The sequence below is a fragment of the Trematomus bernacchii genome, unplaced genomic scaffold, assembly GCF_902827165.1.
Source record: "Trematomus bernacchii unplaced genomic scaffold, fTreBer1.1, whole genome shotgun sequence".
Lineage (NCBI taxonomy): Eukaryota > Metazoa > Chordata > Actinopteri > Perciformes > Nototheniidae > Trematomus > Trematomus bernacchii.
This window is the reverse complement of record NW_022987803.1, coordinates 13,036,520-13,061,744: the sequence shown is the minus strand read 5'-3', so window position 1 is coordinate 13,061,744 and position 25,225 is coordinate 13,036,520. Positions and strand designations below refer to the sequence as shown.

The 25,225-nt window shown below is 41.5% G+C and overlaps 1 protein-coding gene across 1 annotated transcript in view; it reads left to right on the top strand.

The window, feature by feature from the left end:
* The first annotated feature begins 493 nt into the window (after positions 1 to 493).
* ino80 (INO80 complex ATPase subunit) overlaps positions 494 to 25,225 on the top strand; it is a 42,852-nt gene continuing 18,120 nt past the window's right edge. The window contains 28 exon segments of the mRNA XM_034150500.1: positions 494 to 669; positions 2,108 to 2,173; positions 2,352 to 2,543; positions 3,173 to 3,330; positions 3,460 to 3,527; positions 4,075 to 4,221; positions 4,313 to 4,433; positions 4,565 to 4,770; positions 4,882 to 4,935; positions 5,022 to 5,225; positions 5,766 to 5,970; positions 6,336 to 6,403; positions 6,489 to 6,704; positions 6,992 to 7,072; positions 7,325 to 7,420; positions 9,106 to 9,165; positions 9,281 to 9,423; positions 10,139 to 10,223; positions 10,318 to 10,435; positions 10,618 to 10,703; positions 12,482 to 12,649; positions 12,905 to 13,038; positions 13,303 to 13,370; positions 13,563 to 13,656; positions 13,757 to 13,979; positions 17,997 to 18,137; positions 18,820 to 18,888; positions 18,890 to 19,046. Coding sequence (XP_034006391.1) covers positions 2,389 to 2,543; positions 3,173 to 3,330; positions 3,460 to 3,527; positions 4,075 to 4,221; positions 4,313 to 4,433; positions 4,565 to 4,770; positions 4,882 to 4,935; positions 5,022 to 5,225; positions 5,766 to 5,970; positions 6,336 to 6,403; positions 6,489 to 6,704; positions 6,992 to 7,072; positions 7,325 to 7,420; positions 9,106 to 9,165; positions 9,281 to 9,423; positions 10,139 to 10,223; positions 10,318 to 10,435; positions 10,618 to 10,703; positions 12,482 to 12,649; positions 12,905 to 13,038; positions 13,303 to 13,370; positions 13,563 to 13,656; positions 13,757 to 13,979; positions 17,997 to 18,137; positions 18,820 to 18,888; positions 18,890 to 19,046 — 3,325 coding nt within the window. The 5' untranslated portion in view covers positions 494 to 669; positions 2,108 to 2,173; positions 2,352 to 2,388.

Sequence of the window (25,225 nt, the reverse complement as noted above, 5' to 3'; positions counted from 1 at the left end):
GAGCTAGGCTACTGTGACAGCAAGCATTTTTTGGATCCAAACAATGATTAGCATTCTGTGTGTATCACATATGTATTACCTCTATAAGTGACAGTAAATGTTCATACATCTGCAAAAAAATAAGTATGTATATTTTCAAATTGTCTGGAGTTCACTTGAAAATAGTATAGAAGTTTACAATGATCACATTTTACCCTGGATATCCCAACTGTCTCACCATACCTAAAACGGAGTTCCCGTATAATGACGTCAGACGTAGCTCGGTAATCTTCGCTGTGTGCAGACGCTATTAATCGAGATCGGAATTTAATCGATGCATTTGTACAAGTTGATCATATGCCGCCCAAAACGTCATATATGATAGATATGAATCTAATTAAACTAACGAACGATACTGCTGCTGTTTCTTGTCACATTCGTGTCTTCGTAGACATCCACGGGAGAGCGTCATTCTCTCTGCGATTGATTATAACGCCTGCTCCTTGCTGTACCCTCGCCATGGCGTCGTGTCTCTGCTCTCTCAGTAACAGAAAGTGGCCGCCTCTCTGCTGTTGCTGCCGACTCAAAGCTCACAGACTCGCTCGGCGCCTCAAACCGCCATTTTGGAGTCAGAGAACCGAGAGTCGGCAGCAGCGGAGAGAGAGACGCAAAAGGGGACACGGGGCCGAGGTGAGAGACTCCATGGTGGTTGTTATGGCGAAGGAGCAATGGGGGAAGATGGCCGGGAGGGAGAAAGAATTAAAACATGGGGATCATTCGTTCGCCAGGCAACCGAGTCCCCGCTTGTGGCCAAAACAAGGGTACGGGAGGCGCGGGCGAAGGGCCTTGCTCTCGCTGCACCGCGACTAGCCTGTTTAAGAAATGCCATTAAACCAATATCATCTTAATACATTGTTTAGGCAAGGAGGTGGTGGCCTTAAAGAGACAGACCCGATTTGAATACTTCATATTAATGGTGAGAGGACGTCTGTGTCAAAATGATAAGCTAACGTTTCTAATGAAAAGCTACACAAGCGATAGCAAGGATGCTACAGCAACAAAGACCAGATGCTTGGGAAATCAACTATCCATGTATATTTAGTGTCCCCTACTTAAACCAGTAAGCTGTCAGTGTGCATGTGTGTCTATACATCCACCTTGACCCTTTACTATCATTGATCGGAGGCAATGCTGCTTCTGCTTATTAGCAATGCCGCTAACGGTTGTTAGCCTGCAAGCTACAACCCAGTGCACCATCCAAGGTTAGCTAGCAAACCTGGCGAAAGCTATCTTGGATTTGCAAGCTAGCTAATCATAATATAACGACGTAATAGCATAACAAGATAAATATTATTAATAACAACAACCCATTTTGTTCTTAAAAAAGCGTCCGAACTCTTAGTTGGCTTTAGTTTTTGCCATCCGCTAACAGGCGACAGAGTGAACTTGCATCAAAGTAAAGTGAATACGTAATGAGAAGTAATTACTGAGGACAACCGAATCGTCACTCACTGTCATAACTCAAAAACATCACTTGCCACTCACACATTAAATGATAACTTAGACAATGCATCAACACTTGGTTACTAAGTGATATTTAAATGATTGACTCGAACCATTAAAAGACGATACATCAAATATATTCAATATGACTCTTAATAAACTCTTACTGATGTGAAAATATTATGTAGTAACACTTGGTCATTAAGGTATATTAACGTTATAGTGGAAATCGTGGACTCAAACCACTTAAATATATCCAACTGTCGCTGTTAAAATAGTATGCAGTATACTAGCCTAGTGTGTTATACAAACAATAGTAAATCAACTCTTCTTATATAAAGGAAAGCTGAATCAATGCATTTTGTACTATAAAGTATTAACATCATGTACATGATGGCATATCATGTACAATTCATTCAATTAAATGCATAGTAATGTTGCAGAAGCTTTTTTTTGTTTTATTCATTTAATTTCAACATGGAAACCTTCTGTGAAAATTATGAGCATTCACATTGTCAGAATTGTGCAGAACACCACACATGAAAGAACACTAGCCACCCATAAAAACACTATATCACTGTCATGTGTGAACATCAGTGTGTGACTGCAGTTTCTTCTTTTGTAGGGGACTTTCACCATTGTCTGATCATTAATCTTGGAATCAAGGACAATGGCATCCCTTACTGAGAAGGTAGGTCCAATGTTTATGCTCTGTTTTGCTTAACAAGTCCCATACAATGATGATATTATACTGCATGCCAAGCCAATGGAGTACAAAAGTAAATTTTTTGACTAAATGACATTGTTCCGACATGACTCAGTTTGAGATATAGGGCTTGATTAGTCTTTCTTCTTCTCTCTCTTTTTAGTAAACGCGCTGCCCTGTTGGGCAGAGGTGTCTGCTGCATGGCGTCTGGGCAGGGGGGCCGACCGGAGGCTGGGGCATCAGGGAGCTCTGGCCTGGCCAAACCTCTCTACCTGCAGCGCTTGGAAAGATCCCTGAGGTTGGACAGTTTCCTGCGCCAGACTGCCGCCATCTTCAATGGAGATATAACCACCAGGTACAGGCAGAGTAGAGTCTGGGTGGGCAAACACTTTTCAATTTTTGGCTCCGGTTGGCCCCTGATAACATTTTAGGGTTAATTTAAGTGGCTCATGCTTGGATGTTGAAAATTGTTTTGTGAATGCAATTTTGTGTGTATGGGTTTGCTGGTTAAAAACACTGTGCATTGTAGAAGGGCTGCACGATTTGGTAAAAATAAGTCATTGCTATCATTATTCAAGTTATCCTTGAAAAATTCTACTAAATGGCCATGGTGTGATTTATTTTTATTTTTTAAGGACCAGTACTAAACAAGCTTTTTAATTTAATATGTTGTATACTTTTTTTAAGCTGGGACTCCTCTACAACACCACTATACTTCTTTCAGAATTATTTAAAAAACATATTCTTTACTAAATATTGCACCTACTGCGATTTGGATATTGCACTAGTCCACATTGTGATTTGACTTATATTGTAGCAATCTTCCATCCAGTATATCAGGTCCTAAGTATCTAATGTTGTCCTACAATGTGCCCCCTGTCATGGATACAGTATTCATACTACCAGATACAAATCCAAAGAGAAGATTAGATATTTATAGGCTGCAAAGAGTGGGCTCACAGCTGCATACCTCTCATGTTCTAGTGATGAGAGTGATGACAGCGATGGAGGATTGGGGACGGGGTTATCCCTGGACCCCCCCACTCAGCATACAGCTCTGACCGTGAAGAGTGAGCCGTGTGAGGAAGAGGATGGGCTCTCAGAGGAGAAGCCCCTCAACGGAGTCCTGCTGCAGGGTAAAGGTACATACAGAAACACTGATATTTATGTTATGCACATGCTAGTACACACTGGTTTTGTCTAATTGTTCACGGGAGTTCATGCATATTTATATTGTGTTGTGTTTTTTTGTCCCCCTCTTAACTCCACAGACCAAAAGGCAGATAATGCTAGTCTCTACAACTTCTCCAAGCTGAAGAAGAACAGGAAATGGCTGAAGGTATTTTATAGACATTTTCTCATTTGTACTATGGATGTAATTGTTCAGTTGAGGAATGGATTACTTATAAAACTAATATATTTATTTAGTGGTCTAAAACTTGGCTAAACCCAAACTTGAAAAAACTGTTGAAATTGTCATGTTTTTTGTTGTTGTAAATAACTCAATGGACACAAATGTAAATGGTTGTTATACATTTGTCTTAAAAAACAAACAGTAAAAGTACCAAGAGAAAGCCGCATTTTTACTTAAATCTCAGGCTATTTATCCTCTATTTCAATTTTCCATTCAAGCTCTTGCCAAAAATCTAACAATATTTCAAATACAATTAATTATGAACTATCTTAATTGATCAGTTATTTCTCCTCCTGTATATTTAGTGTTTATGGAATGTAATAAGCTTCCAGTCCATTCCCTTTACCAATGGTTTCGACCTGCTTAACTATATTTGACTTATCCATACAGTTGAATAAAAAGATCAGTACAGATGTTGTCCTTCTCTGTATCCTGTATCCTTTTTACCATGTTCCTCCTCTCTCTCCTGCAGACTATCCTGCTGAGTGACGACACCACGGACTCGGACACGGACTCGGATGACTCTGACTTCAGTTTGTCCCGGGACGAGCTGCAGGACATGCTGAGGCTCCATCGCTTCACCAGGCAGCATCAGAGCAAGTTCCACTCTGACCGGGAGGTAGGAGAAGCACACATAAACACAGCGTCTGGTGACATAAGGAATTCCATTTGTAATGTCATCTTCACATTTATTTTCCTTTTTCCTTCAGCTTCACCAATACCAGTACTACAGCACTGGACTCCTCTCTACTCATGATCCCTTCTATGAGCAGCAGCGCCACTTGCTGGGCCCGAGGAAGAAGAAAATCAAAGATGAGAAGAAATTCAAGGGTAAAGACAAAAAAAAACTAACATCTCTGGAATCCTTTAGAATCACAGTTATGTAAATAACCAAACTAAAAAAGCATTCATGTTTTTTAAATATAGTAATTTACATGTTTTTATTCTATATATTTTTTTAGCCAAGCTGAAAAAGGTGAAGAAGAAGAAGAAACGGGGAGAGGGGGACTTCCTGGATGATGGGCGTCCTTATATCACCAAGATCTTTGCAAAGTTTTCCCATGATGCTCCACTGCCTGTAGTGAAGAAGAAGAATCTCACCATTGAACAGCTGAACGCACGGCGGCGCAAAGTCTGGCTCACTATCGCTAAAAAGGAGATTCCCAAGGTTCGTATGCATAACAGTGACAAAGAAGACGTTCAACAGCTTCTTCCTTTTTAAATATAGTAAAACATTCATTTTGAAAGGTGTAATTATTATTTTATTACTATTTTGCAGACTTTCAAGCAGAAGACCTCTGCTAAGAACTTAGTTTTGACCAATGCCAAAAAGGTAAGTGTACACATCACAGTTTTTGTTTAATTAAGGATACATTTGAGTTTAAGTGGGATATTTAACCTCTGTTCTTTTTGTCCCAGTTGGCTCATCAGTGCATGAGAGAGGTCCGGCGCGCTGCCATCCAGGCCCAGAAGAACTGCAAGGAGACGTTACCGCGGGCCCGCCGCCTCACCAAGGAGATGATGCTCTACTGGAAGAAATACGACAAAGTGGAGAAGGAGCACAGGAAGAGGGCGGAGAAGGAGGCTCTGGAGCAGCGTAAACTGGACGAAGAGATGAAAGAAGTAGGTGGAAAGGAAAGGGAAACATTGAGTTTAAAGCTGGTATTTTGGCACAGTTGCAGATAAAGAAGAATTAGTAGTGCTTAACTACATTTGAGTTGTGACCGCGTAGGATTTTCCCTGATAAAGGTGTGAACCCAACAAATCAGAAAGTCACATTGAATTTGAGAAAAGGTATCTGTAATCGTATCATTTCCTAAATTCTCAATAGGATCTTATCATACAAAATAGTCTGCTTTAATACACATTTGTTGGCCTTTAAAAAACGAAATGTTCTCTGTGTTCAAAAAAGAGGTTCCTCTTCTGCTTGACGCTCACAAAGGGAGTCACATACTTTATTAAAGAAAGTGGATTACATAGAAACTGGTTTCATTCCAATAATCACATAAAATATAAAGACAGAAACATATTACATCTGTTCCAATATAACTTGATAAAACACAAGTATTCAAGTCTAAAGAGGTGGTATACATCATTTAAAACATCTAGAGTGGTGATATTAAAGGAAATGGCTTTTTCCTGCTTTTCTCCTGTCTCTCGCAGGCCAAGCGTCAGCAGCGTAAACTGAACTTCCTCATCACCCAGACGGAGCTGTATGCTCACTTCATGGGGGGTAAAGCCAGCATGGGGGGTCCGGAGGGAGACACGGCTCAGGTGGAGATTCTGAGGAAGCTGGAGGACAGTGCGGGTCTCAGACAGATCGACATCGGAGGAGGAGTGATGGTCAAAATGGGACAGGAGGATTACGGTATGAACGGCTCAGTCAAGTTTATTATAATATTGAAACTCAATATTAATGGTTCCTTTGGGCAACTGTAACAAGAAATATGTTTGTTTCTAAATACATGCCTAATAAACCATTTATTAGTATATATGTAGCCTGTTTCGTTTAGATTATATTTCATATTTTCTCTCCCAACATTTTATGTGTGCCGCTGAAGCTAAAAATACTGTTTACTAATGATGATATTTTACATTATTTTCAAGCTTAATAAAAAAAAAAGTATATATATAATTTGTTTGAAGAATATTCTTTAGGTATTGTGTATAGGAAAGAAAATGAAATATTGAATTATTCTGTTTTATTCACGAGTGGATTATGTACGGTTTCAGATAGCAGTTACTACAAGTCCCAGGCGATGAGGAATGCTAAAGAAGCCTACCAGATTCACCAAGAGAGAGTGAGTCAATGTCTGCACACACTCATCCATTCCACACACACTCCCCCTGTTTACACTGTGCTAATCTCCAACTCTCTGCCTGCAGACGCGGATGTTTGACGAGGAGGCGAAGGACAGCCGCTGTGCGTCGCTGCACGCCGTTGTAGGCCCGTCCTCAGGCTCAGGGTTCGGAGAGAGCTACAGCCTCGCCAACCCCTCCATCCACGCCGGCGAGGAGATCCCTCAGCCCGCCATGTTCGACGGCAAGCTCAAGGGTTACCAGCTCAAGGGCATGAACTGGCTTGCCAACCTTTATGAACAGGTACATTTTTTCCCCATAACACTCAATGGACACAACAATCCGTGCTTAAAACATGAATACAAAAATGTCCTGCAAGTCGTTTGAAATATACATTTGTATCTTTTGTGAATGAAATACTTAAAGGTCAATGAATGTTGATGCTTTTATAGGCGTGTACTTATAGTATGGACTCATCTGTAGGCCTACTATAAAACAGTAAAATAATTCAAAAGTTGCAGTGTCATATTTTGTATTTGTTATTCATACCCACTGAATGATTTATTTTCTCCTATGTTCTCTCTCTGCAGGGAATCAATGGAATCCTGGCAGATGAGATGGGACTGGGAAAGACGGTCCAGAGTATCGCCCTGTTGGCTCACTTAGCAGAGGTGAGGCCAAAGGCTTTCATCCATCTCACACTTTGAAAAAGCGCGTGGAATATTTGACTGAGACTTTTGTTTAGTCTCAAAACACCCAAAGCAGATACAGTGAAATCTAGGGGAAATGTGTGCTAAGTGATGAGCTATCCCTAAAAGAAGGATGCATACCGTCTCCCTCCATGGCTTCCTGTTTTCGGGGCTTCTCACACATATACATAGCACCTGCCGTCCAGCTGAATCCTTTTTCTTGTTCCTGCACAGAAGGACAACATCTGGGGTCCATTCCTGATCATCTCTCCTGCATCCACGCTCAACAACTGGCATCAGGAGTTCACTCGCTTCGTGCCCAGTTTCAAGGTGAGGATCCTTTTTTTGAAATTCTGCTGAGTGGAAACACCTGCGAAAATCACGTCCGCAGGAGTCCTGACATCCTCATCTCTAATGTTCGCTTTCATTCCTTTAATGGAATGGTTCTAAGCCTTGGTTCCGGGACCATTAAGGGGGTCGCAAGATCATTTCTGGGGGTCTCCAAAAAGTTGTAGGGAATGGCTTTTACTTTACAATTGCTTTTACCAGTGATATCATTGAGCCCTACTCATTTCCAAGCTTTCACAGAACTAATACTGCTAAATGTTCGGGTAATTAATGAACGATCAATGTGGGGAGGGGGAAGCAAACACAAACATAATTATTGTTAGGAAAATCGAATCAAAAAGGTAGAGAACCACTGCTCTAATCGACTTAGTGATCCAATGCTTTTTTTCCCTCAAACATCTGATAATTTATAACCAAGATGAAGGGTTCAAAAACGGCCAGCATTTCCAGAACCCTCCATTAGAGGGCAGTGTTGCACCAGGACATTGGTACCATGACTCCAAAGCGGTCAACACTTTCGGCCCGTCCACACAGCGGCGTGCGTTGAAGCTTCAACGCTTCTGCCTATTCACTTTGAATGGGGAGACGTCACGCTTCGCCGAACTGCATTGTGGGAGCGAAGCGTAGCTTCAAAAGCGTTGCTCGCTGCAAAAGTTGAGCAATGTTCAACTTTTGAAGCTTCGGCGGAAGCGTCAGCCAATCGAATCATATGCCAGTACAAGCTCTAGCCAATCAAACCGCTGCTTGTGTGTCCGGGGCGGGAGATTCATGTGATTGGTTGTTGGTCGAGTTTCAGCCCCCCCCGCCGGCAAGCTTCAACGCACGCCGCCGTGTGGACAGGCCGTGAGATTGTTGAGTGGCTGCACTTCCTTTTGCATGTCTTTATCGGCCTCTGACAGGCTGTGTGCATTCAATAATGTTAAAAAGCATTCATCAAACACATCTATTTGTTGGCTATGCTCTAATTCACACACACACACACACACACACACACACACACACACACACACACACACACACACACACACACACACACACACACACACACACACACACACACACTATTAAATGCCTAACTTGTTGCTGTGCCCATTTTCTCTGAGAATTTAAAAATAAATCATTTCCAGGTAGTTTTGCTAATGAGGTGTGAAAAGACCCTATTACACCATTTGAAGATAAGCTTCCTACACACTCAAAGCAGGACTGACTGAAAACAATGGAACACCGGCGCGATGAGGGATGAAATGATGTGCAAATCTTTTCACATCACACTGCACATCAACAACTCGCTGACTGAGGCTGTGAATCATACCCGTTGCTATGCCTACATGCTTCTCTTGGGAACATCCCTGTAGCTCTGTTTACTTGTTACATTGCTAAAAGTAAACACTCAGTTTTAATATTAATTTGGTTAAATTCTTTACAGAGCGGATTCTTCATGTTTTTAATCCATGAATTTGTCTCTGGGTTTGTATTAACATTGGATATTACTTGCGTTTTTCCATTTTAATCTGCTTTGTACTTCTACTCTACTACATTTCAGATGCTAAAATGTTACTTATAGTTCATAAAATGTGTGTAAAGTTACTAGTTAACACAGTGATCAACGCAGTTTAAAAAAAATCGATTGTCAGCACTAATCAAAACCCTTCTCCATCTTTGTTCAGGTGTTGCCATACTGGGGGAATCCACACGATCGCAAAGTGATTCGGAAGTTTTGGAGCCAGGTAAGAAAACAGAGTTGTAAACATACAATGCTTTACTTATTTGTTTTGTTTTCTCAATAAAAAATGTTTTCCTGTCTATAACCCTTCCTTTACCTATATTTCTACCTTTCAATAGAAAACTCTTTACACGCGAAATGCCCCGTTCCATGTGGTGATCACCAGCTACCAGCTCGTAGTGCAGGACGTGAAGTACTTCCAGAGGGTCAAGTGGCAGTACATGGTCCTGGATGAGGCTCAGGCTCTGAAAAGCAGCACCAGGTACGCAGAAAACATCATGTTCAGTAATACTGTTTACCCAAACACATCAAAGGGGGCATTCAAATACAGCCACTCCAAATGTTTCTTGAATCTCAATCTCTACATGCCATACACATCCATTCAATTCCAGTGTCAGTTGAATTCCAACAGAGAAATGTTGTCAGTAGTTTATAGAGTAAAATATATATTTTTTTATTTTACTCGAACACAAACCTATAAATAGTAAAACCAGAGAAATTGATAATGCTGTAGTGGTCTCTAATATTTTTTTCCTGAACTGTATGTTAAAATAAAATACTTGATATTTTAATACTCATGTTAATACTTTTTGGAAGACCGTACTTCGTTTTTTCTTGTTTCAGCCTTCTCCCTATTAATGAAGTCAAATATAGCATTTTAATACAGCTTGTTTACTCACTACGCAAACATATAGTATTTCTATAGTTGCGTGTCTCTGCAATTTATTTTACGTAGATCTGATATTGAATTTGAAAACATTTGACTAGTACATGCAGGGCAGCGATATGATCCTTTAAAAATGTTTTGAAAACCTGTTTAAAAAGACAGTTTACCACCTCTACAAGTACAAAGGTTTGCGTCATTTTATGATTACTATTGAATCAGGCCAAAATCTACAAAACTAGTAGCACAATGTTTTTTTTATCTTGATAATTCGAGTAGTTGGTGTGATTACCGTTCCCCTCTGTTTTTTCAGTGTTCGGTGGAAAATCCTTCTGCAGTTCCAGTGTCGAAACAGACTGCTGCTCACCGGGACGCCCATCCAGAACACTATGGCTGAGGTGGGCAGTGTGTTTTTGTGTGTTAGTGTGTTCATGGAAGTCAGTGTGAGCCAGACAGACCTGTTGACGGCTGTGTGTTATTACTGTCCCTCAGCTGTGGGCCCTGCTGCACTTCATCATGCCCACACTGTTCGATTCCCACGACGAGTTTAACGAGTGGTTCTCCAGAGACATCGAGAGCCACGCTGAAAACAAGTCTGCCATCGATGAGAGTGAGTACAAACCCCGGCGTTCTGAAAAAACAGTTTTTATCCCCTGTTTTAGCCGGCAAAACATCAGGTTATTCGCGTGGATATGTGTCATTTGTGTGCCAGCATTGAACTGTTATCTCTGCTCAGTGATGTGTGTGATTTGCTCTGCAGCTAAACACGATTGTTGGATGTTTTTGTTTCAGACCAACTCTCCAGACTGCACATGATCCTCAAGCCTTTCATGCTGCGCAGAATCAAGAAGGATGTGGAAAACGAGCTCTCAGACAAGGTAGGGGTGGGGAATGTATTCAATGTGGCAACTGAGATTCTTGTCCAGAGTTTAACATTTTTTTCGAAAGTAATTGGGCATTTGGTTCTGGACGTGTTGCCATGTTTTGAGAGCAAATGTTTTCCATGTGGTGTCCTCGAGAAGGGCTTTGGATTTTCCAGGAACCCAACGAACAGGTAACTTTCAGGGAACATTACCTACTGGTTCCCTGAAGGTTATTTAGGATAACACATAAGAAAACCGTCAGTGAACTTTCCCTTAAGGTTATTTAAAAAACAAAAACCTTTAGTGAACCTGTTAAGGAATGTTTCCTGAAGGTTCTCTAAAGGTAATGTAAACGTCTACAAAAATATTAAAATTTCCCTCAGGAAATGTTCCCTAAAGGTTCTCTGAAGGTTATTTTAAGGTATACAAAAAAACATTTAAATGACCCTCGGGTAACGTTCTCTAAAGGTTTTTCCTCATAAGGGAACATTCCCTGAGGGTTATTTAAAAAACAAAAAAAGAGACCGTTAGAGAACCTTTAGAGAACCTTTTAAGAATGTTACCCGAGGGTAATTTAAATGTTTTTTGTATACCTTCAGAGAACATATAGGGAACTTTCCCTGAAGGTTATTTAAAAAATGTTTTTAGGAAACGTTCCCTGAATGTTCTCTAAAGGTAAATCAAAGTTATAAAAAAAATGTTCTCTCAGGTAACCCTCAGTACTTTAAATGTTCTCTTAATGTTATTCTAATAAGGGAACATGTTGAATGTTAACATATAAAAATAACCTTTTACCAAAGTTCGCAAACGTTTTTCTCATGGCTATATAAAGATCTTTTTTCCCTTAAACCACCCCCGGGGACGAGCGTTTGTGGAGCTTTACCACATCCAAATATCATTTGCTGAAAAGATTCTGCCATATCATTTGACAAAATGATATCTTTAGTCAACACCATGTCGTCCCACTTCTTTCCTCTCCTGATTAAACCTGCACCCTCCCTCCATCTGTCCCCCCGTACCCCTCCTCATTGACAGAGAAAGTGTTGTAATAGGCTTGTGCTGGCAGATCCTCCTGACAGATGTTGGACTCACACATACTCACTCACTCGCTGTGGGAGGCAGAGTTCTCCCCCACATCTGTCTCTTTCACTTTCCTTCACTCTAACATGCCAGCCCACTTCCTTTTTCTTCTCCACTTCGCACACACAAGCCAATAGTAACGTTCACTCACGGTGCATGGTTAGCTTTTAACGGTTTGTTGTTGTTCACTTTCACTGCTCTCATCAAAGCATGACCCCCGATATAACCAAAGATCTTGATGTGTGTTTTTAAGAATGTGGGTCAGACTGGGCATGGACCCACAAATACACATGTCCGTCGGGCCATGTGAAAATACTGCGTGTTTTCTATGGAGGGATAACAAAGCAGTAATGCTGAGTAATTTGTCTTAACTGTCTCCACATGTGATATAAATGCAAAAGCCAACGTTTACCTTGTAAATCAATCTTTTTTAACATCTCCAATTGAGAGAAGTTTCATCCGCTGTTGTCTTATTGCACATATTCCTTTCTTGCTTAAGGAAAACCAGACTGTTTAAAGTGTCATCGGCCCAAATAAAACAGTGTTCAAATCATTCCGTTTTAAAGATTTCCAATTGTAGATTTTGAAAACCACCAAGAAAACCAAGAAAATAGTTATTTGTATTTATATCTCCTTTTTTTTAGCCCCCCTTGCAGGTTCGACCATTAATCGTTGTAAGACTCTTTACACACTTGTTCTCTCTCCCTCTACAGATTGAGATCCTGACCTACTGCCAGCTGACGTCCCGGCAGAGGCTGCTCTACCAGGCTCTGAGGAACAAGATCTCCATCGAGGATCTGCTGCAGTCCTCCATGGGCTCGTCACAGCTGTCCCACAACACCACCTCCTCCCTCATGAACCTGGTCATGCAGTTCAGGAAGGTAGGACGTCCCAAAATAGAATAAAGTACATTTAACATGAACACAGCTATAAAAAGCTATTCAGATACAGCAGTCAAAAATGATTGATGGTTGTTATTAATCCTAATAACTTGAGGATCATTTTGAATTTTCTTTCTGCAATCGTTAATAGTGCTACATTTTATGGGAATAAACTTTGAGATGCACAATTGAACATGGCTCTTCAAGCATGAGTAATGCTTTAATGATACACTGTCTGTCTCCTTGTGTGTGTAGGTCTGTAACCACCCTGACTTGTTCGAGCGCCAGGAGACCCGCTCTCCGTACCACATGTTCCTGAAACCCTACGTCATGTCCAAGTTCCTCTACCGCCACGGCCTCATCCACGCATGCAACCAGTCCAAAAACAAGTATGTTATTTTACATACATGATACAGCACACAGACATGCCTGAAACCCAATGAAAACAGGTCCATCAAATATTCTACAAGCACTGTTTTGAAAAGGGTTAGTTTCACATTTTAAATGTTAAAAAAGTAAAATATTCTTTCTTAGCAAATCTAATTTGTTGATTTAGACTATTTTCCCTATAACAGCTATTACTACTTAGGAATGTCTCTTTCACTTTTTCTCACATTAAGTGGTGTAACCTTGTCTGTCTCTTACTTCCTCAGATTACTCCAAGTGCTGTTGTCTCCCTTCTCCCCGAATCACATCCAGCAGTCTCTTTTTCACAGAAAAGGTGAATGTGTATAAAGCGTTGAATTTAATCGTACACAAAGCTCTCGATAAATACATTTTCAAACCTTCCCTCTTACCCCAGTGTTTTCTCCTCGCCTCCTTCATTCTTTCCCTGCTCGTTCTTTTCACCTTTTTTCTTATTTAATTTCTGTGTTTAAGTGTTGTTTTCTTCATTCTGGTTTTACCCTTTCAGGTGACGACAAAGGAAGCTGTTTCTCCTTCCTGCGCTTCATCGACGTCTCACCAGCTGAGATGTCCAATCTCATGCTGCAAGGAACCTTAGTAAGGTGGGCTTAAAGATTCCTATCTGTTAAATAATCAATAATGTCCAATTTTAGACGGCATGAATTCATTTTTGTCCCCCTCTCCTGCTCATTTATCTCGCAGGTGGTTAGCCCTTTTTCTGTCCCTCAAAGCTGCCTATCGGCTCCACCATCAGCGCCTGTTCGGCCTTGAAGAAGAAGAAGAGGGTCAGGAGGAAGCCGGAGACTCACTGGGGGAGAGAGGGGGGTCACAACCCAGGAGTAAATGTCTGTCTCGCAAGGACTTGATCTTGTGGCTGAACAGACCCACCAATTTCCCCAACACGCAAACCAGCCCCGTCCTGCAGGTAAGAAACACACTCAGACTTAAAGGTCACCTATTATGCAAAATGCACTTGTTGATGTGTAAGGAGACTCACAGAGTGTCAGAAAACACAACCTTCTCTCTTTTCCTCCTTACCCACATCTCTAAAAACGGGGGTACAACGGAGCAGATCCAGATTTGCTGCGGTCATTTACGTTGAACTCCTGGCCATGTTCCGCCCACGGCCCAACCTATCAGAAACGTTGCTGTATCAGAAACAATGCGCAACGTGTTTTTTAATTAATATGGTCTGTTTTTACATTAGCAAGCATCGCTAACACTCAGAGTTAACGCTGTAATGGAGAGAGTATGTGTAAAAAAGCTGGATATAAAAAAGTACTCGCCTTGTGGTAAACCCGTGAGAGAAAAAGCATTTGAGCTCTGTTTCAGAAATAATCCTTGATGTGGTTTGGACCATACTATGGTGTTTAATCACTGCAGCGTTTAACTGAGAATCTGGGTAGAAATCTCTCTTCAGAGGAGAGCTCATGCCTGCTCCAAAGGGGCGTGGCCAGCAGTAGCTCGGCAACATTTAAAACTACGGACCCAGAATCAGCACTTCAGTAACAGGGCTGAAATAGAGGGGTGTGAGGCAAGGCTAGAATGGGTGATCTGTTTGGTATTTTGAGCATAACACTTCATAGACATGTTTCTTATATATCTGAGACCTATAATACATGCCTAAAAATAGTATGATAGGAGACCTTTAAATCTATGTACCAGAGCAGCACATGACTGACAGGAGAAACTCCAGCAGTGAGACATGGGATGCTGACGAGGCTGACATTTCCCCCAGAGCATACGTCAGTGTTTGGCCACACAGCTTGCTCTCTGCCCCCGGCCTCGTCTCCCTCCTCTGGGATCCAGTGTGGAACTCAATCCCTCTGTCGCCCCGTGACCCAGTAACACTGTCCTCCATCCCTTTAATGTGTCTCCAGAGTGCAGACCAACATCTATCTGCAGGATACTTCCACTGTCAGACATGTAGAGGAAAGTCACATTTTAAAGATTAAAATATAGAATCCCTACTGTTTTAAATGCTATTTTATATTAGGCGCAATAACCTGCTATTTTAATTACACATTTGTCATATTGGTAATGTTATGGAGGGATATAAAACTAGGTTTGGGCGATACAGAGAAAATGTAATATTAGGCTATTTTTGAACACATACCTCAATATTTCAAAACGTGAACAGTATTGTAGGATTGACCATCATGGCTTTATTTTGATAAATAATTAACAGTAATATGGATATAATGACTAAGTGGGTAAAAGCAAGAAATAGAACAGCATAGCAAGTTCCGAAAATTACAACATTATCGATGTGCAGCCTTTGAAACAAGGAAAAAACATCAATAATGCCATAACATGATACCCAAAATCAAAGACAATATCTTATCTCATATTACAATATTGATTTAATATCAATATAGTACGTATTCTTTATTGTGAACTAAACATTGTTTTTGTTTGCACTGAAAAAAATATTTTTATATTATTATATCATTCTTGTTTTTTCTTTTTTTTCTTTCTTTAACATTGGAGAATATAAAATGGCTTTACCATATCGTTATTTTACATAGACTTTTTTCTATTTACTGAATGACCAGAAAACGCGTTATATCATGTATATATCATGTATATATCATGTATATATCATATATATCATTATTGTGATATGAAATGGCCTATACCTTGATAAAATGTGGCCTACCTCACATCCAACTATTCTGCAACTTCACTCAAATAGGATTTCCGATAAGCACTCACTCAAATATGAGAACCACAGAGTGAAGTATAGAAAGCACCTATTTCCAATCTTTTTTTTTTATATTGTTTGGCAATATGGAAGCTTAATTGTTGCGGGGGAAGAGACAGTACAAAGCACAGTAGCCAGTCCAAATATACAGACCCCCTCAAAGCAATGTGAACAGCTGCAGCCTGCAGATAAACTGCTAAGTCGCTCTTTTTAAGTCCTCCTTCTTAGAAGAAAAGAAACAATTATTAAGAACACATCAAATATTTCACCCCATTGGCAGATATGTATCAAATTCCCATCCTCCACCAATTGTAACCGAACTTGCACGGTGGAAACTACTCAGCAGAAAATGCTGCTGGGGTAATTCCATCCTCCTCTTCCTCTCTCGGCCTCCTCACACTGGCGAGCAGCTTAGGTTCCCCCCTGGAGCGGCTTAAAGACAGAAAGAGCAGAAAAATAACAGAAGCCAGTTCCAATAGGAGAAGAAAAGAGAAACGTTTACAGACACCTGGAGAGCTAATACTGTATGACCCTGCTGACCCCACAGACTAGAAGAAATGATTCTCCCACCGTTTACTTCCTTCTACTCCTCGTTTGTCTCCTGAAGCTGCGTGCTGCTGGCACACAGTCTCTCCTTCTCTCTGGCTGTGTACTGCACAGTGTGCTCAGTATTGCTTTCAGCTTTCCTGCTGTTCATGTGGAGGAATTGAGAGAATCGGGCTATTTTAAATGATCCCCTGAAAGTTTTTACTCTTACGTTAAATGGAGTCTCTGTCCCTCTGTATCACTCTTTCTGTCTGTCAATCCCAATATCAAACACATCTATCAGCCATGTGTGGGGTAACATACATTTCTGTTTACATTTCAAATGGATTTATTACAATTCATTTAGCTGACACTTTTATTCAGCGCAACCTACATAAGTGCATTTAACCATGTAGACACAAACTTAAAAATAGTATATAGTAGTAGAATAAGCGTTCCCAATAACGGGGTAGTAGGGTACATCTGCAATCATTTTGAAATATATATTTTAACCATTTAAACCGTCTTTCAGTGTATAAGCCTTTTCTTAGTCTTGATAAAAAAGTTCAGTCTCTCAATCTCATGAATTTCTGTAATTGATTTTGAACCGATGGTCTACTGTAGACTTGTATTCATGTAGGAGTAATTGCTCTTTTTACGGCTACAGTGAGTATTCTCAGGAGGTATCGATCACTCCCTGTTATTTCTACTGCTAGGTCTCCCAAATAAAAAACAAATTATGTGTGTTTTTGTTAAAACCAGCATCTCAATACCATTGTTGTACCCTAGGAGGATAACATGTGGCATGGAGGTCAAGTGTTGAGGCTATATGTTGTGTGTGTGAATCATACAGTCTATAATGTGAATACATGAAGGTGTGGATGCATGTGCTTGTCATATAGTATGTTTGTCTTTTTAAATGTTTGTGGGTCCCACTCTCTTTGTCATAATGTCTTGCCATCATCCATCATGCATCTCAACACACCACAGTATATACCAACGCTCTCTCCACATTTTCAATATATCCTTGATAAAAGAAAAATCAATCCAATAGTGGAGATGTCTCGAACCTGACTATGAAGGATGTCATTTTCCAAACTCTACCATTAGGTGGCACTGTGTATCCATCATTTTTGCAGTGTCAAACAGCACATACATACATACCTCTTATAACACCTACCACTGCAATACATACAGTATATGAATAACTCATCATTATGTCTATGTGTAAAATGTCTATTTAAATATGTTTTGCCCAAAAGTTATTTGCAGGACATATTACATGAACGGGCGCGCTGTTGATCCTGTGAAATACACAGCTAAATTCCTGCATAAGCTGCATAATCATAGGTTTTACATAACATTTTTAACATTAAGCTGAAATAACATTTTTAGGAGTGTAGCCAATAAAGCCTAAATATACTGTCAGAGCAGTTTACAAAATAAACATGAGCGCTGCACTCGGTAACCTCTGCAGCTCTGTTTGTTTACCTCAAAGTGTTTCTGCTTATTTCTCTACAATTAGATTTTTTTATTTTAATTGCAACTTTGCCACAAATCAAAGCAGGAATAAGTTCATCAGGCGTTGTGTCAAAGCAAGATGTTTTGAAATGACTTGCAAAATAATACAGTTCAACACTCGCTTGTACTTGGAAGTTTTTGGCTTAATATAACAGGGTAGTAATACATAACGTTTTATTTGTTGTGTTTTAGGACTTGGTGTTCACAGCCTTAAGACCGGGCATGATGGGACACACAGACGTGATGATCCACTGTCGAAGCTCTGCCACTTCCACGATGCGGCCCTGCCAACCCACACCGCCACCCAAGTTCCTGCTAGCTGCCACGCCCAGGGTATGTGTGTGTGTGTGTGTGTGTGTGTGTGTGTGTGTGTGGACAGTTTGTGTGGACAGTTTGTGTGGACAGTTTGTGTGTGTGTGCTGACCCATGCAAGACAGACAAGCCTTTGGGTGGTCGTGGAAAGGGAAGAGGGAAGCGCTGTGCACATTGCCTTTGTAGGTTTTCCACAATGAGCAACTGTTATCTGTGAAGTGTGTGTGTGGTTGGGGTGTGGGGGTGACCGCTGTGGCTTCCCGCTGCATTTAAAACAAACAGAGCCTCTAAAAAAAGGGTTTCTTGCTCAGGTTGTTCTCCAGTGGTTAAGCTTCCTCTTTTCCCCCTCCAATATACACACTGCCACACATACACACACTCCAACATGCATAGCCACACACAGAACCTGCTGATTCAGTAAAACCGGCTTGTATGCAGTGGTTTTATAGATCTCTTGGTGGTACATTTATCAGCGTTTTTTAATCTATAGCTCAATTAAAAAGCACTTGAAACATAGCCTCGTGCAGAAAAAAGCAAATGTATTCTGTATAAAAAAATGCAAGGTATAAATAATTAAACAAAAGTAATACAATCATGGTTGTTACACATTATCCTAAAAAACATATCCTTCTCTCCTCAGCACACATTGTTTCCTTTTGTTTCAAACGTGTCAAACCCTCATCTCTCTTTTTCTGTTTCCTAGGTGACAGCAGTTCCCATGGAGCGTTATTGTGATGACCGCAGTGCAGAGTACGAGTGGCGGGTGACGCGCGGCGGGGGGGGGCGCAGTCTTCAAACAGTGTTTCCTCTACGGCTCCCCTGAACTTGCCTCGGATTGGCGTGTGAGGTCCAATTCCTTCTACCCACAATGCCCTGGGGGTTTGATGGCCCTCTACCCACGACATGGATGGTCCTACATCCGGATACCTGGTAAGGACTTTGTCTTTTTGTGTTGTGTTAATGTTGTTGATATACTTTGAACTTAAGATACTGATGGGATGTCTTTATTGGTCAGTTGTGCTGTAGCTCACACTGGGGAAAGGGTAACACATATAAGAGTATCTGCTAGTGAATAAGTAATAGTAAATCGCATTTCTGTCTAAGTCTATTAGTAAAAACAATTGGGACTGTTAGTCTATAGCCGCTGCCTGCATTGTCTTGGGAAAAATGAGTTGAAAATGTTTCAAAAAGAAAGTAGATTTTTAAAGCTTATAACTTCAACCCACCTTCACCTTCATTTGCTCGAGTCACATTAGTGTTAAATATTGTTTTCTAACAATCCTAGAGTGTTTTGGTGTAAGTTTATTGGTTGATTTAGTTCGTAAAAATAAAGTAGTTCCTACATTAAACCACTCATAACAAGGTCTGTGGGTTATCTTTTTTAAATGTATTTATATTTTTTGTACAGGCTAAAGACACAAACATGGACATAACAATAACATATAGGAGATGACATTCCCATCTCAGACAAAACCAAAAAAAAACAAACTGTGGTTTATCTTGAGTTACGGATCATGGTGCCAGAAAAGAGACATTGCATGTTTTAATTTTCCGAATGTACTGTGTTGGCAATGGGAGTACCGAAAGCCAAATGCCATCTAGTTCCATTATGTTCAAGGGGAGTCATAGACATAGACACCTTTACTGCTGTTATCTTCAACTTTTGGCAACTCACAAACAATCTAGACTGATAAAAAGCAATTATACTTCAGGTGTACTGTCCCTTTAATAGAGCTGTTTTATTAACTGCTGGATATCCAGTTTTGACTGAAGAAAAAAAAAAGAGGCTCCCGTGGGAGAGTCCACAGAGGCCAGCCCAGGGTCAGCAGGTCAGACCCGGGCACATCACTCTCCTCCATCCTGGCCTGTCTGTCTGCCAGGCAGCAATCCCTCACTATCTAATGGAGCTGCCCAGATAAAGGGCTTCTGCACAAGTTCACTCACATTACCAGCGAGTTTCCGTTAAGGTGTGAATACCGGTCCGTGTGTGTGTGTACGTGTGCTTACAATCGCTTTTATCAGAAGAGCTTAGCTTGTGGAGTTGAGGGTCAGATGGGGCAGAGTGGGAGCTGATTCTCTGCCAGCGTTCAGAGGACTGATGGATGTCCAGGGTGAGAGAGGCCATTACAGCTTTACAGACAACACTTCCCTTCTCACTGACCCTCTCTACGTCTGATAAAAAAAGTCTCCGTCATGGATTATGATGACTGCTCTCTTTTGTTTTGTGTGGCAACAGAAGTTTCTGGCACGGAAATTGGACGTGTGTCCTTTTCAGTGGTGGAATGTTATAAAGTACATATACTCAAGTACAGTATACTTGTATTTTACCTGAGTATTTTAATGCTTTGCTACTTTATACTTCTACCTTACTACATTTTGGAAGCCATTAATGTACTTTTTACTCCACTGCTTCATTTGACAATTAAGATACTAATCACTTTACAGATTCAGATGATTAGCTAATGCAAATTGTATATCAGGAAATAAATTAATATTGACGAATAATTGTTATTTTTAATTACAGCTCAGATAAGCTCAACCTTTAGCACCTGTGATAGACACTAGAATGCATCAATAATCATTATCCAGTTATTTGGATACTGAAATGGGCTATTTTATACATAATGTTTACTTTTGGAACTTAATTTATATTTTGATTTGAATAAAAAAATATTGCTTTTATTTAAGTAATATTTTGAATGCTGGATTGAATTAGAATATTTTCCTTTCTTTCCCCGTACCCATCTGTGTATACATGTGCTTGTGAGAGTGTTTGTGTGTAAAAGTGAGAAACCAAACAAGTATTTGTGTGTCTGTGTGAGAACAGTCTGAAAGCTCTTGTGAAGTTATACGGAGGCAGACAAAGCGAGGAAGTTTAGCTACTGGTCATTGTTCAAGTGCTTAGTTAGGTAACACTAATAGTGTGTGTGTGTGTGTGTGTGTGTGTGTGTGTGTGTGTGTGTGTGTGTGTGTGTGTGTGTGTGTGTGTGTGTGTGTGTGTGTGTGTGTGTGTGTGTGTGTGTGTGTGTGTGTGTGTGTGTGTGTGTGTGTGTGTGTGTGTGTGTGTGTGTGTGTGTGTGTGTGTGTGTGTGTGTGTGTGTGTGTGTGTGTGTGTGTGTGTGTGTGTGTGTGTGTGTGTGTGTGTGTGTGTGTGTGTGTGTGTGTGTGTGTGTGTGTGTGTGTGTGTGTGTGTGTGTGTGTGTGTGTGTGTGTGTGTGTGTGTGTGTGTGCACTAGCGGGTCCACTTAAGGGAACTGTGAGGCACTCACAGGGAGCCCTGAGGTGTCTCTCACCTCTCTCCGCACACTCTCCCACGCTGCCCTTTTTCACACGCAGTCAAGAGGACAAGCCTCCATCTCTCCGGCCAACGGACAGGACGGGGGCGCTGATCTGAAATCAGTATCTGGCCAAAGCCTCTCAGTCCGTCTGGTCTCCCACTTCTTTCTCAGCCTCAGGAGGAAGGAAGTGACCCAACACTCCGGCACCCGTCCTCCGCTGAACACATTGTTGCCACATCAAGGCCTAGATATGTACAGTAGCTAAGCTGAAGTTTCCCACCCTCCCTCTCCTCTGCACTCCCAGCCCCGCACCTTTCTAGAACAAATGGCAGAGCTGAATAACTGTTTGTTTTGAGCGCCATGGCGTGAGTATGGCTGCCCACTGATATCGACGGAGGAATCTAATCAGAGGACTTATTAAGAATCGGTCCGTAGATCAGGAAAAAACAATTGAGACCTTAATGTCTTGGGTCTCAGATTTGTTTGTTTTTTATGTTATTGTGATAGACACATTTCCCTGGGGAAACTATGTTTTTCATTAAAAAACATCTACTCTTTTTTTAACAGCATTAACTAGGAGATCCTAGACCTTTACCAAGACTGATCCCTGTCTCGAGATGTTGAAGTAAAAAGCAATTTGTGTATCTGTTCCAAAACGAAATGGGTTCTTTCTTGGCCCATGTTACACCCTTCCACTAGATTTTATGATAATTGGGCTTGGAGTTTTTATTTAATATTGCTGACAAACGGACAAACTAACCGTAAACATAACCTCCTTGGCGGATGTAATAATCATAATTATGTGATACTGCTGCACCTGATCAGAGCGATAGCAAGGCATATACAGGGTATTACGAGTCAGGAATTGAACCCATGTTACGCATGTATGCAGTAATGTAGTCTTAGCCACCAGGACGTGACAGACCAAGAGGTTTTGACTATAATCAAGAGAGACATTCCAAGCCTTGTTTGTTTGCTATAATGCTGCTGTTCTGTGGTCACCTGTCTTTTGCATTGCGGAAAAACTTGTCACATACAGACACATTTCATGTCGATAAAGGGTCAAAATCACTTCTGACGGGAAGTCGTTTTGCGTGCTTTAGGATTATTTGCAGAACATTCCAGTGTGACACAGAAATAACATCCCCTCGCTGTCTGTGTGGGCTCTGCATCACTTACAGTAATTATAAGGAGCCATTCCGCAAAATGACGGCCTTCTCGCTACAGAGCCAACCTTTGGCTTCTTTTTTGCTAGCTTTATTGCGAGCTGGGAATCGACTGTGCTGTAGAGGAAGATATGTGTGTGAACGGGATGGTAAAGGACTATTTTTGTGCGTCTTGTTTTGCAGCTAGTTTTTAATGACTGTATTTATGTGTATCAATAAGACTGTGAGACAGAGAGAGAGTCAGGTCTGGCCCAGCCTACATCAGGCTGTGGGAAATGCAGTTCTGCCTTCCTGTCCCTTCAAAGAAACTCTGCTCTCCAGCAAAATGGCAGGAAGCGCCCCCCGGCCCTCTGATAGACGGGCACACAACAACACAGACGGCCAGCCTCACCACACCACCGTCTGACTCTGCCCTTTTTCAACGTGCATTAAACTGGCACCGGCAACCGTCTGCGGAATTTCTTTTTTGGCAGCATAGAAAAAAACAAAAACCTTCCAGCCAAGTGTGTAAAGGGAGAAGTTCTGACTTCCTTATCCAAGTTATGGCTATAAAAGTGCCCTAAAGTGTGTTCACTGATACTTTAAGAAACTTTGATCCCAAAGTAGACTGAAGGGGGAGACATTAGCCACATTATACTTCCATGAGGATATCTTTGAACATGGAAGCTGAGTTGTATCTCAGCTCACTTTGTCCCTTAGCCAACTAGCTTTCATCTGCGGTGTGTGTCGAGTCAGTGCTGGCCGAGAGTAACTAGCAGTGATCTGTCTTAATGACAGAGTTCACCGTGGGCTCCTGTGGTGTGGTGAGAGTCCTCATCAGACTGTCTGTCTCTACCCCTGCTTAACGGCTCCTATAGAACCAAGGGAAGCTTCTGGCATGTTCGTGGAGAGACAGACAGTGATGTATCCGCAAACACATTCCATTTATAAATACATTAACGCAATCCATCACTCATTTTCCGTCGAAAGTGTTCACACAGACACATTTTTCGGGCTTTTTGGAGTGTGTGTTTGTCTTCTCCGGAGTTCTAGAGTGGAGACACTAGAGTGTGTTCTAGTTGCAGACGGAAGTCTTTTTGGGGGGGTTCCATTTGTAAAGCTTCACGAGAGCAACCAAAAATCTGTTTTCTGACAGCCTCTCCACTCATCGCTTCCAAAACCTCCCGCTGGCATCTGGCTCTTAGCCGTACTGATGCTTTGGCTGTGAGAAAATTAAGTTTAAGTCCCACATTTTTGTCAATACATGCATAAGCAGCAAAGTAGTGTCGGGCTAATATTTCCATCATCAGCGGCTCCGAACAAGTGTTGCCCATTGACTTATTGATCGCACAGTGTAATGTATCATTATACAGTGAGGAGCTGCCGCTCGGTTCGATCGCTCATTCGACCCGCTCTGTGGCCCCCCATCTGTCTCTCTTTCTCACATAACCACCCATCTATCTTCTTTCATCAACTTATTTTTTTTTTCACTCTACGATCTCGCTGCCATTCGCCTCCACCCTTTACGATCACATCTGGCCCACTTTCCCTCCCTGGTTGGTGTGGCTCTGCTCTTTGGCTTTTGCAGCAGCAGTAGCAGAGGGGACCGCACAGGACAGAAGACTGTAGCGGCGTATTAATGAAATTAGCGTCGTAGTTGGTTTGGGAGTATCAGGCGCCAGGCACCAGGGCTGGGCCGGGGTTAATTAGCTGGCAGCAGGCCTCTAATTGGGTCAGGACCGTGTCAGGCCCCTGGCTCTGGCCCTACAGGGATTGGATTACACTGTCGGGGAACAGACAGTAGGGGGAGGGAGAGAGGGTGTACAGGGGGGAGTTTGTAGTAGCAGAGGAGGGAGCTGGAGGGTGCTGTGGATGTGGTAGAAAAGGGGGAGAGAGGAGGGACAGGGGAGTGAAGCCTAATCTGCCGGCAGGAGGTGAGGATGGGGAGGGCCGCTGTTTAAGACTGGATTGGATTTAGGTGGGTGTGTGGGGGTAGGGGGGGTGCTATGAGAGGGGGGCAGGGCAGGTGGTGAAGCTTGATATGTGTATCCATAGCAACAGCAGAGTGGTGTGACACCACATGGGATTTGCTTGTGTTTTTGGGGTGTGGTCTTAACGCAGGCCTTGTTCTTCGTCAGTCCACAATTAGAAAGTTGTTTTGTGTCCATTTCTGTGCTTTTGAATGCACATCATAGTTGTTGTCACTTGTGTATTCAAATAATGAAGTGCTGTTTGATTTTTGTGTGAGGTGGGCTGAGACCCTTTTGACTTTTCCCTCAGCTATATAAAAACTAATGGTCATTTTGGCAGTTTTTTTTAAATTTGGTTCTATTTTCTGGAAAAGATTCACCGACCCGGGGCGGGACGAGAGCAAATCTGCAACGCAAAAAATGCTTTAATCAACCAATCCAAACCGACCCTAGGCCGCAAACTTTATGAATTCTAGGAGCACAATTTTCCCGAATGAAGAATGAGACGACATAGATGGACAGGATGCCTAAGTGTGTTTTCTTTTTGAGAGAGAGAAAGGGACCCCAATATGGGCAAACTGAAGGTGGAATGTGACAAAATTAAGAAAGCTAGAGTTTTTATTTTTTAGATTAGATTTTTTTTTTTTAAACAACATTATTGCATCTGGATATCGTCACAGTAAGTGTTTAATTACATTGATGTCATGACGTCTCCA